Below are 12,132 nucleotides of genomic sequence, written 5' to 3'. Positions count from 1 at the left end.
GAGCTCTGATTACTTGGTTCTAGCTCAAGCTCAATGCAGGGGTGGCCCTTAGTTCAGAGACAGTGGCTGTAGTAAAGACCCCTGGTGACCCTCCCAGGTGTGGTCCCCACCCCCCACCCCTGCACCTGCTCACAGCCTCACATCATCTCCCTGGGTCCAGCCTGTGAACGTAAGAATGTGGAGGCGGTGAGGATTTTGGTGCAGTACCACGCCGACACCAACCACCGCTGCAACCGCGGCTGGACAGCGCTGCATGAGTCGGTCTCCCGCAACGATCTAGAGGTGATGGAGATCTTGGTAAGCGGAGGAGCCAAGGTGGAGGCCAAAAACGCCTATGGCATCACCCCACTGTTCGTGGCGGCGCAGGGCGGGCAGCTGGAAGCACTGAGGTTCCTGGCCAAATATGGTGAGTTGGGGCCTCTAGCATTAGCACAAAGGATGGGGATGAGGGTCCTGGGTATATAGAAGGAGGCTCAGTGGAAACGGGTGGAGCCCCTCCAGTGACCCCTGGATTGGATACTAAGGTGGTGGCGAAGCACCCCCATCTCTCCCATCTCTGAACTACATGCACTTTCTGCCTTTACAGGAATTAGAGACCCAGGAAAGGAAGTGCTTGGGCTAGAGCAATAATAGGACAGTGGGGAGGTACTTGCTTTGCATGTGGCTGACCCAGATTTGATCTTTGGCCTTCCATAGGGTCTCCCAAGCTGCCAGGAGTAATTCCTGAGTGCAGAGCCAGGAGTAACACCTGAGCATAGCTAGGTATGGCCCTAAAACAAGCATGAACAAGAAAAGGAAGTGGTTTATTCAGTCATGTAGGTTGCAGCAGGAGTCCTTCTTACACTCTGACTACTCTCTCTCTCTCTCTCTCTCTCTCTCTCTCTCTCTCACACACACACACACACACAACTCTCTCTCACACACATACACACACTCCAAACACCTCCCTCCCTTGTCTCAGCCCTTCTGACACATCAAACACATCTTTCTGTCTCTATGCCTCTGTCTCTCTCTGTCTCTCTCTTCCTCTCTTGGTCCTCCTGACATTCCACACACCTCTCTGCCTGCCTGCCTGCCTGCCTGTCTGTCTCTCTGTCTTTGTCTCTGTTTCTCTGTCTCTCTGTCTCTGTCTGTCTGTCTGTCTGTCTGTCTGTCTGTCTCTGTCTCTGTCTCTCTGTCTCTGTCTCTGTCTCTCTCTCTCTCTTTCTCTCTCTCTCTCTCTCTCTCTCTCTCTCTCTCTCTCGGGAATCTCTTGACACTCCAAACACTCTCTCTCTCTGTCTTTCTGTCTGTTTGTCTCTTTCTTCTCCTTAGTTCTCCTGACACACCAAATACCTCTCTCTGTCTCTTTCTGTCTGTCTCTCTCTGTCTTTCTCTCTCTCTCTTCCCTCATGTCACCCTTCAAGGGTCAGAAGGGAGCTCAGGCACTATCTATATGCCCCATCTTCTTGGTGATGATACTGAGGTGTAGGAGGGGGCCATGGATGAGTCTGAAGGTCAGAGAATTAAGGGTAGGGCTAGGATTTGACCTTGGTCCTTGGGTCCCAGGAAGACTTTATTCCCCCATCAGGAGAAAATGAAACCATGCTGCATTATGCATTATGATGGCCCAGAGCAGAAGATGCAGGCAGAGGCTGTTTCTGGTGAAGGAGCAGAGAAAATGACCTATACCAGGAGCAGACTTTAAGAGCAGTAAGAGGTTAAGGCACATGCCTTGCAGGTGGTTGAGCCCAGAGGGTTTAATCCCCAGCACCCAGATGTGTGTGCCCTGAGCACAGAACCAGGAGTGATTCCTGAGCACAGATTCAGGAGCAGTTCCTAAGTACTACCAGGTGGTGTGCCCTCAATCTTCTCCTCACCCCAAATTAAAGCACTTTCAATTATGATTTCTCCTTAGCATGCCTTTGCTTTTCTCTTGTGTGAGTCCAGAAAGGCTCACAGCCTTTCTGATGTCGCAGCCCTGTGGTGGGGAAGGATAGGGGGTGGACATGTCCTTGGACCATTTTGAACACAGGGAGCCTGACAGTCCCAGTTTGAGGTGGGGGTGCCCCTGGCTCTCTCCCCACAATACATAAGCTTTCTGCACTCTACCATGACCCCAGAATTTGGAAATGACTGAGGTGGGGCTCATGCATTCAATCAGCATTTGACTAGATAGTTGGAAAGAAATACCCCCAAAAGCAGTGGGGGTCAATGCAGGCAGAGGTTGGGTCCTGTGAGTCCAGACAGGGCAGCTGGGAAAAAGGCAGGATCCAGCAGATGGCAGAGCCTTTTACTGGCTTCCACCCTGACTCCATGTGGCACAGAAGAGGCAAGGGAGCTCTCTGGATAGACCCCTCATTGGGGTGCTAATTCCATTCAGGGGGAGCCTCATCCCCTCCCATGGCCCAACCCTTGCATCTTGGTATTCATTTTAATCCTCTGTGTATTGGGGAGACCACATCATTCAACCTGCAGCGCTCTTTATTATTATTATCACAAGCTGTCCTTGCAGCTGGGAGGTATGGTGATAGCTTCTGACTGTCTTCTGGAGCTTCTGCTATCAGGCCATGTGGCTTTTTTTGAGGGGTTTGGGAGCCACACCCACCGGTGTGGCTCAGGGGTTACTCCTGGCTCTGCACTCAGGAATCACTCCTGGTAGAGCTGGGGGATAGAACTTGGATCAGCCACATATAAGGCCAAAGTGCTAACTCACTGTGTCATTGCTCTAGCCCCACACCATGTGATTTTTGTTTAGCACTTACATCCTCTGCTTAGCTGGCAAGGATATAGCTCTCCATGTTGCAGAAGCTGGGGGTGAAAGGTCTTCCTCTCACGGCATCTTTATTTAAGAGGGCAGGGAGGGCATGAGCAGGGTGGATGTGCCCTCCAGGGCAGGACAGTGGCCCCTCCTGACCTTTAGCTATCTGTCTCTCCCTGGCCAGGTGCTGACATCAACACACAAGCCAGTGACAGTGCCTCGGCCCTCTATGAGGCCTGCAAGAACCAGCATGAGGAGGTGGTGGCATTTCTGCTGTCACAGGGTGCGGATGCCAACAAGGCAGACAAGAATGGCATGCTGCCTCTGCACGTGGCCTCCAAGAAGGGCAGCGACAGGTCAGCTGGGCAGCAGGGGCAGGGACCTTGTCCTGGGAGCAGGAAGGTCAAAGGGAAAACAAGCCAACAAGTCCCAGACTGCACACTGGAGGGACTGTCACAGTCTACCCACATGACAGTAATTGCTGCCACCTAGAAGAGGGATTCTTTCTGGAACAACTCCACCTTTAGACCCTTTCAATCAGGCCACGGAGAGGGAGATCCTGTGTGTGTATGCATGTGTGTATGTGTATCTGTGTCCATCTACATGTGCATACAGGCATATGCATGCATATGAGTATATGTGTGTCTCTATGCATACATGTGATTACATGTGTCCCTGTATACACACCAGTACATGCATATATGTATACGTGTGTATACATACATATGAGTACTTGTGCTCATGATGCACGTAGACATACATGTATTCAACTATGCATTTAGAGGCACACATAGACACACATGCACACACTGACACAGATGCACATGCATACAGAGACAAACATGTGCATAGACACACACAGGATTGTCGTGGGCAGCTGGTTCCCTTAGAAATCAATCGCCTCTGTGGCCAGATTCTTGCTGATCACTGACCAAGGTCATAGCACCTTGGAGGTGTGAGGCCTGAGCTGCAGGTTGAACGGCATTGAGGACAGAGCCCACCATGGTGATGGGAAGTTACCTGCACCCTTAGTGGGAGCTGCTGCGTCTCACCTGCTATAGCTATGAGTGCCACAGGGACAGCAAAGGAAACTGGGCTAATAATCCAGGTGCTACCACCTGGCCTTGCTATCAAAACCACCTAGAGTGAGGACACAGCAACTTGTTCCATACCAGGGATCCAGTGAGGTTGGGGGCAGGCACTTACAATTGGGCCCAGCCCCAGCAAGGCCCAGCAAGGCCCATAAGCAGGGAACCATGCCCCCTCCAAGCTGGCGGGGTCTGTGAAGGGCAGATGTGCTTCAGATAAGCTGGGTGACATGCTGGAGGCTGGGTGACCTGCCAGGGTGGTCCAGCACTGAGAGGCCCATGGATCCCTCTGCTCCCTGCCAGCCCCACATCCCACATAAATATAGCTCTTGGCTCCAAGCTCCCCTCTCCCCTCTCTGCTGCTGGACTGGGGACAGGCAGTATGACTGGTTGGGACCCCAGGAACTACTCTGATCTGGAACTCTTTTGAATTTTGTGCCTGTGCCCCACTTGAGGACAGGTCAGCACCCCCTCCCCATGCCCCCCTTTCCTGGGGGGCACAAATGGCAGTGCTCAGGGATTACTCCTGGCAGGTTTAGGGATTAGATGTCGGGGATTAAACCCTGGTTGGCCTGTGTAAGGCAAACACCCTATTGCTCTGGCCCCTTTTTCTTCCTCTCTAAAAACACTTTGGGACGGCCTGTCTTGTGAGGTGCCTCCTTTTCTTCCTCCACTCCACAAAATGGATGTGAGGTGCTGGTTTTGGGATCCCTGCCAGCCCTTCCCAGCTGGAGTGGATATGGGAACTGAATCTTGGTCTGGCCTAGTGCAGGTGGCATACTGTACCTCCTCCCACTCACTGCTCCTTTGGCTTGTAGGGCCCCTGTTTCACTGTCAAACAGGCTGGCTGGTCCCAGCAGTGCTCAGGGGGTTACTCTTGGCTCTGCGCTCAGAAATCACACCTGGCAGGCTTGGGGGACCATATGGGAAGCCTGGGATAGAACCCAGGTTGGTCCTGGGTCTGCCATGTACAAGGCAAATGCCCTAGTGCTGTGCTATTGCTATAGCGCCAACCATGGGACAATTTACTAGCCATAGTAAGTTCAGGTTTCTAGAGGTTCTGGCAGTGGACAGATCAGTGCCTACATTTCAACCACTTTCCCTGCCTATTCAGGGCTCACTGAAGGCTAGTTGTGACTAGTCTCCACTGCCAGCCCCAACTGGCCAGTGGCCACGCAGCCCTACTGCCCCCTCCTAACTTGGGGCTGTCTGTTCAGGGATGTTGGGGAGCATTAGAAGCGGTGGCCGTGGTCCAGGGGAAGCCCAGCCCTGCCTTTGACCAGCACCTCTGTGGAGGGAGGTCAGGCCCTCCTGTTCCTGCACAAATAGAAATTAGGAGGCAATTAGCCCCCCGGGTGTGCGAATTTCCTTTGGAGGGCGGAGAGGCAGTTTTAGACAAACACAGAGCCGCCGACAGCGATAATACCTTCCACTGGGAGGCTGGCGGGAGGCCGCTGGCATCAGATTCCAGCTAGTGTGCGTGCCAGGAAGTGGCAAGTCATGGGGACAGGCTGGGAGACACTGCTCACCCTCTCTGGTCTGTCTCGTGGGAGCCCCCAAACCCCCCATCTAGGCCAGGAGACCACCTGGCATGAGGAATGGCCTAGATTAGGATCTGGAACAAGGAACCGAAAGTCCTTGCTGCAGGAGGCTGGGGCCTACGAGAAGAAAGCAAAGACAAGTGGCTGTGAATAGTGGGGTCCAGCCCCCCAGATCTGCTTTATGACCATGATGACTCACTTCATAACTGCTGCTTAGGGCGTGGGGCCACACTGAAGAGGTGGCATCTGACAGATAAAGGACCCATTGGGAACCAGGCAAGCCCTGATAGCTGTCACCCCTATAGGGACTCCCCAATGTGACCTGTACTCTGGGGAGCTGGGCAGCCTGGGTTCAAAGCTTAGCTCACCCTTACTGCTGTGAATCCTTGGTCTGCTGGTCCACCCTCTCTGATGTTTTGCATGTGAGACTTGAACATGTTCCTCTCAGCCTGTTTGAGGACCCCTTCGACTTAGGGCAAATGTGAACCAGGGCCCCTGATTCAGCATGAGGAATAGGGGTTCACATAGACCTCCTCAGTGGGACAGGGGAGCATCCAGACCACAGGCTGGGATTTGGGGAGTGACTCATGGGAGAGGAGAGCCAACAGCCATTCTGGATTTCACCTGATCGCAGGGCAGCCAGGCAGTGCCTTGGTGAGACTTGACTTTCTTATCTGCAAAATGGGCAGGATGAGGCCATCTTAAGGGCTATGGTAAAGATGTCTATGAGGGCCAGATTGAGAGTACAGTGGATAGGGTGTTTGCTTGCATGGGGCTGACCTAGGTTTGATCCCCAGCATCCCATATCCCTGAGCCCACCAGGTGTGATCCCTGAGCCCAGGGGTCAGGTATAAGTCCTGAGCACTACTAGGTGTGGACCCCAAACAAACAAATTTAATAAAAGGCAAGACAAAAAGAAATTAGGGGGCCTGAGCGATAGTATAGTAGGGAAGGTGTTTGCCTTGCACACGGCTGACTCAGGTTCAATACCCAGCTTCCCATATGGTTTCCCAAGTACCACTAGAAGTGATTCCTGAGCTCAGAACCCAGAATAACTCTTGAGCATTGCCAAGTGTGGCTCCAAAACAAACCCTAAAAAAGAAAAAAAAGAAAAAAAAACTATACCAGGGCCAGAGCAATAGCACAGCGGTAGGGCGTTTGCCTTGCACACAGACAACCCGGACGGGACTCGGATTCGATACCTAGACATCCCATGTGGTCCCCCAAGCCTGCCAGTAGAAATTTCTGAGCGCAAAGCCAGGAGTAACCCCTGAGCATTGCTGGATGTGGCCCCAAAACCAAACCAAAACAACAACAACAAAATACCCCACTATCTCAGCAAAATTCCTAACACCAGCGAGCACTGTGACAGACCACTTTAGACCTTCGTTCAGGCTTTGTAGACAAGCATTCTAAGCTGCAAAGCCAGCCACACACAGCTTGGCCCCTTGTTGGTTCTGTAACTTGGAGTGGTGGAAACCTTCATAGCCTCAGTATCCCTTCCCTAACCTGGAGAGCCACAAATCTCCCTTCTTCCCCAGTCAGGGTGCAAATAATGTGTGCGCGTCCCCCCACCTCCATTCCCAACCCCTTTTCTGTTGCCCCTTTGCTGTCAAGAGCGAACCACAGGCTCCAGCCCCTCTCCCCAAGGTGGTCGGTGGGTCAGGTCACAGGAGTCTCTCTGGATCCAAACCCCTCCAAGGAGCCCTGTGCTGGGTGCCCCGCCCTCACCACCCCTTGGGGGTCCGCTTCGTCTCCCCCCTGGCAGGATCGTGCAGATGCTGCTGCCCGTGACGAGTCGCACGCGCGTGAAGCGCAGTGGCATCAGTCCCCTGCACCTGGCGGCCGAGCGCAACCACGACGCGGTGCTGGAGGCGCTCCTGGGCGCGCGCTACGATGTCAACGCACCGCTGGCCCCCGAGCGCGCTCGCCTCTACGAAGACCGGCGCAGCTCGGCGCTCTACTTCGCCGTGGTCAACAACAACCTGTACGCCACCGAGCTGCTGCTGCTGGCCGGGGCCGACCCCAACCGCGACGTCATCAGCCCCTTGCTCGTGGCCATCCGCCAGGGCTGCCTGCGCAGCGTCCGGCTGCTGCTGGACCATGGTGCCGACATCGACGCGCGCATCGCCACGCACCCCACGGCCTTCCCCGCCACCATCCTGTTCTCCATGAAGTACCTGTCGCTGCTCAAGTTCCTCATGGACTTGGGCTGCGACGGCGAGCCCTGCTTCTCCTGCCTCTACGGCAACGGCCCGCACCCGCCCGCCCCGCAGCGCCCCAATAGGTTCAACGAAGCACCGGCCGAGGACAACAAGGCGCCCTGCGTGGTGCAGGTGAGGGGCGCAGGAGGAGAGGGGCTACTGGGGAATGAGGGCTTTGCGGAAGACTTTTTTTTTTTTTTTTTTTTTGAGGGAGGGCCTTTGGGTTGCTTCTGCAGGAGTTGGAATTGGGCGATTATGGCACTTTGTAGGCAGTGTAGATTAGTGGGGATTTGGGGGTGGATGGGAGGGTCATACCCGGCTACTACTCCTGGCTTTGCGCTAGAAATCACTCTTGGAGGGCTCAGGGGACCATTTGGGATGCCGGGGATGGAACCTTAAGTTGGCCACGTGCAAGGCAAATGCCCTATTGGCTGTGCTATCGCTCCAGTCCCAGAATCCGGAGGTGGTGAGCACTGCGCTTTAGATGCAGTCAAACCTAGTTTGACTAGTTGGCTGGTATGAGCAATTCAATTCAACCTGCACCCTTCAGGGCCGGTGTGGGATTTCAGAAAATGTAATAAACTATTAGTGGGAGCTGCTGGGGAAGGTCGTGCAGGATAGTCAGCAAGAGAAGACTCAAAGGGTAAGAGGTGATTTTGCCACAGGAGCCCTGGTTCCACTCAGCACTCTTGATCCTCTAGTAACTGGAGCGTCAAGAAGGGAGCAGATCCTGAGTACTGGGTGTGCCCCCCACCAAACAAAACCCAGAAACAAACCCAGGAGAAGACTGATGCATTGACAGGATCCGCCCATGGTGATGACTTTGAAAAAATGTTGGAACAAAAAGTGGTGGGATGGGAGCATCAGGAGGTCTGGGTTTGGTCTGCTTGGGCCAGAGACACCCATGGGGGAACCCCTGCCCCCAAGCAGTGCACTAGTCACCAAGAGGCTCCCAAGCACAGCATGGTGAGGGAAATAAAAGAAAGGACAAGTGAGAGAAGGAGAGAGAAAGAAAAAGAAAAGGATGGGTGGATGGCAGTATGGGAAGGTAGGAAGGAAGGAAGGAAGGTAGGAAGGAAGGAAGGAAACAAGGAAGGAAGGAAGGAAGGAAGGAAGGAAGGAAGGAAGGAAGGAAGGAAGGAAAGAGGAGGGAGGTAGAGAAGGATGGAAAAAAGAAAGGAAGGAAGGATGGCAAGAAGAGGAGGAGGAAGAAAGGTAGGAGACACAAGGAGAAAAGAGAGGAAGGAACTAAGGTAGGGAGGAGGGAAAGGAGGAAGGAATAAAGGGAGGGAAAGATGGAGGGAAGGGAGGGAGGAGGAAACAAGGAAGGAAGGTAGGAAGGAGGGAAAGAATGGAAGAAGGGAGGAGGGAAGGAAGAACAGGAGAGATGGACAGGGAAAGGAAAGGAAAGGAAAGGAAAGGAAAGGAAAGGAAAGGAAAGGAAAGGAAAGGAAAGGAAAGGAAAGGAAAGGAAAGGAAAGGAAAGGAAAGGAAAGGAAAGGAAAGGAAAGGAAAGGAAAGGAAAGGAAAGGAAAGGAAAGGAAAGGAAAGGAAAGGAAAGGAAAGGAAAGGAAAGGAAATTAGAGGCTGCAGTGATAGTATATGCCTAATTCAAGTCCCATCACCACAGCTCGTCCCCTGAAATACCAACAGGCTTTCGCTTTAGATCATGAAACGAGGAATAGGCCTTGAACACCTTTAGGTGTGACTCACAACACCCCAACATCGGAAAGAAAAAAAAATACAGGAAAAGCAGTTAGAAAGCCCTTAAGCTCCTGGCTGGAACTGAGCGCAACTGATGCACGGGGCGTTCCCTGCTGGCAGAGTTCAGTCCCGTCCTGGTCGTTTTGGAGCTGGACCACAGACCCATGTTCCAAACCAGAACGTTAAGGTTCAAGGATGAGCGGGGATGAGGAATGAGGATGAACGTCATCCGCTTCCCGCTCCTGCAGAGGTGGGCGAGGCAGACAAGGGCATAGTCACGGCGTAGGTGCTGGGGGATCCGCCATCCGTGCCCCAGCCCTGCACCCATGCTGAGCTGACTCTCCAGTTCTGCGAGATCCTGTCGGCGCCGGAGCTGAGCCGTTGGGCCGGGCCCATCATTGACGTCCTGCTGGACTACGTGGGCAATGTGCAGCTGTGCGCACGGCTCAAGGAGCACATCGACAGCTACGAGGATTGGGCGGTCATCAGGGAGAAGGCAGGTAGGGACCGGCCCACCAGAGCCTCCTGCAGTTGCCTGGGGCAAGTGACCACATTTAAACACCCCATGCCTAGCACATCTTCTCCGTGTTCTGTCCTGGGAGGGTCACCTGGTGTCCAGGGGGGCCTCTGAGAGACTATGACGCTGAGACTAGGATCTCTCAGAGAGTTAACAACAGAATAGGGGCTCAGCCCCTTATTGGGACCAATCCCCCAAATCTCCATAAGCATCTCCACATGTTTGAAGTCAGATTCCCAAACTTACATGATCCACCTCCCCTTCTCAGAATAAAAGGCCCCCCGAGTGCCCCCCTGGAAACCCATCCTCTTTATGAGCTCACATATGAACCCCCCCCCTTTGCACGCTGGATGGACGGATAGCTCCTTCACATCACCTGCTTTGGAAGGAGAGTGCCATGTGGAAGTCCCTCCCCTCCCCAAGAGCATGCTGGGAACTTTTCAGGCTGTTGTTTCCAACCTGGGGGTCTCTGAGAGCAGGGCAGACATCAGAAAGGAGGAATGTCAGGTCCCTCAGACTATGAGGAACATGCAGAGCACCTGACCTGTCAGGTCTGGGCAGTGTCTGGGAGCAGAGCATTAGGAGTTACCATAAGAAGGTGCCCCCTTCTGGGTCTCTGCACCCCATTTGAACAGGCTGGGTGGCATTACTTGTCCAGCTTCGACAGCTGAGAGGTGAAGGTATTTGGCCCTCGGAGGTGTGTTTGCTCTAGCCTGCTAGGCCCACTGTCAGGTCAGGCCAAGAGTCCCTCTGGAATCCTGGGGCACAAAGGGCAGGAACAGGCCAGCAATAATTAGTCCTGGATGCTGCTGTGGATGGACCCAATGCTGTCCCCATGTTCTGGCTTCCACTGGCGCTAACAGAGCATAGAGCACAGAGTCTGATCCATATCTGCTCACTTTCACAAGCCCAGGGGTATCACTCTCGGACTCTGCACAACTCTGGCCTCTCTGTGCCCCTTAGCCCTTGCTATATCCCTGCATCCCTTTGTTTTCTTAGCTGTCCAGGTCCACTGCATGGTCGATGTACTTATGTCCCTGATTTCATGGGCAGGCTTTGCTTTGGTAGCCCCAGGAGGTGGTGGAAACCCTAGAACTAGAGCTCAGTGGATGTCCCTGGACCCTCACCCTGTCCTGCTTCTTGCCTGCCCCCTCACCACCTCAGGGTGAGGCCTCCAGGGGGCTTCTGGGGCTCCAGGCTTCCCCACAATATCCTGTCCCCTCTCTGCTGATGAGAGTCAATCTGGCAGGGTCTAGGCTGGAGAGTAGAAGAAGGAGCAAACCTGGTCTGGGGGTGATTCTGTGAGTGGGGGAGCACCTATCCATCTATTTCACAAGGTTGTGCTGGGTCATGATGGTGATGACCTTTCCAAATCGTTTCAGATTTGGGGTTCTGGTGCGTGGTTGGGAGTCCCAACACTGCTCCCATTCTCTAGGTAGATTAGGTGTTTTCCCCCCCACTCACGCACCATGTGAACACCATCCTTCTTTCTCTGTCTTTATCCCCAGAACCTCCGAGGCCTCTGGCTCACCTGTGCCGGCTTCGAGTGCGTAAGGCCATGGGCAAGTACCGACTCAGTCTTCTGGACACACTGCCACTGCCTGGCCGGCTGATCCGGTACCTGAAATATGAGGACAGGCAGTGATAGGCTAACTGTCACCTCATCTCAGGACAACTGGTCCCCAGCACATGGCAGCTGGAGCAGATAGGGCTGTGGGCTGCAGCCCTCAGCAGTTGGGTAGTGAATGCTGTGACGGACTTCAGAGGACCTCAAAGCAGAGCCTGTAGGGGAGCAAAGTCTGTCTGTGAGGGTCACTGATGAGGCCCCAGGGTCACTCCACCATGGAGATTGCAGACGCCTGTCCTGTTGCGGGCCCAGTGGACCTCAGTTGAGCTGGACTGGGCTGGGTCGATGGATGTACAGGACAGTCTTGTTGCTGTGTGTGGTTCCAGACCCCCCTCCTCCTAGGGCCCTATGGAGTAAGGGAAGTCTCCCTATCCTTAGGGCTTCCCAAAATATAATAAATGTGGCACAGTGATGTCCTGCTGGCCACGTCCCTGTCACTGTGTCCAGCACCTGTGGTGCTCAGTCCTGCCGCTGGCAGATGTGGGAGGAAACAAAGTATGAACCCTCCATTTTGGATGCCTGAGGGGCTCCAGTGGGCAAGTCCTCCACAGCCTGAGAGAACACTGAAACTGGGCCAGGGCACACATGTTGACAGCAGGAGCATCCAGTTAGGTTATCCCCCCACTCCATCGCCATGGAAACAGCAGCTTCGTCTCCAACAGGGGCCTACACATTGGACACGTGTTCCCTGGCATCTGTCTTCACAGCCTG

The 12,132-nt window shown here is 53.9% G+C and overlaps 1 protein-coding gene across 1 annotated transcript in view; it reads left to right on the top strand.

The window, feature by feature from the left end:
- The window catches only part of ASB2 (ankyrin repeat and SOCS box containing 2), a 35,254-nt gene extending 23,675 nt beyond the window's left edge, over nucleotides 1–11,579 (top strand). Inside the window, exons 6-10 of the mRNA XM_049769921.1 lie at nucleotides 161–406; nucleotides 2,925–3,096; nucleotides 7,138–7,705; nucleotides 9,624–9,777; nucleotides 11,303–11,579. Coding sequence (XP_049625878.1) covers nucleotides 161–406; nucleotides 2,925–3,096; nucleotides 7,138–7,705; nucleotides 9,624–9,777; nucleotides 11,303–11,439 — 1,277 coding nt within the window. The 3' untranslated portion in view covers nucleotides 11,440–11,579. The remainder of the gene's footprint in view (nucleotides 1–160; nucleotides 407–2,924; nucleotides 3,097–7,137; nucleotides 7,706–9,623; nucleotides 9,778–11,302) is intronic.
- Nucleotides 11,580–12,132: the final 553 nt, after the last annotated feature.

The sequence above is a fragment of the Suncus etruscus genome, chromosome 3 (genome assembly GCF_024139225.1).
Source record: "Suncus etruscus isolate mSunEtr1 chromosome 3, mSunEtr1.pri.cur, whole genome shotgun sequence".
Taxonomy (NCBI): domain Eukaryota; kingdom Metazoa; phylum Chordata; class Mammalia; order Eulipotyphla; family Soricidae; genus Suncus; species Suncus etruscus.
The sequence above is the reverse complement of the archived record's forward strand: the minus strand, read 5'-3'. Positions and strand labels throughout refer to the sequence as shown.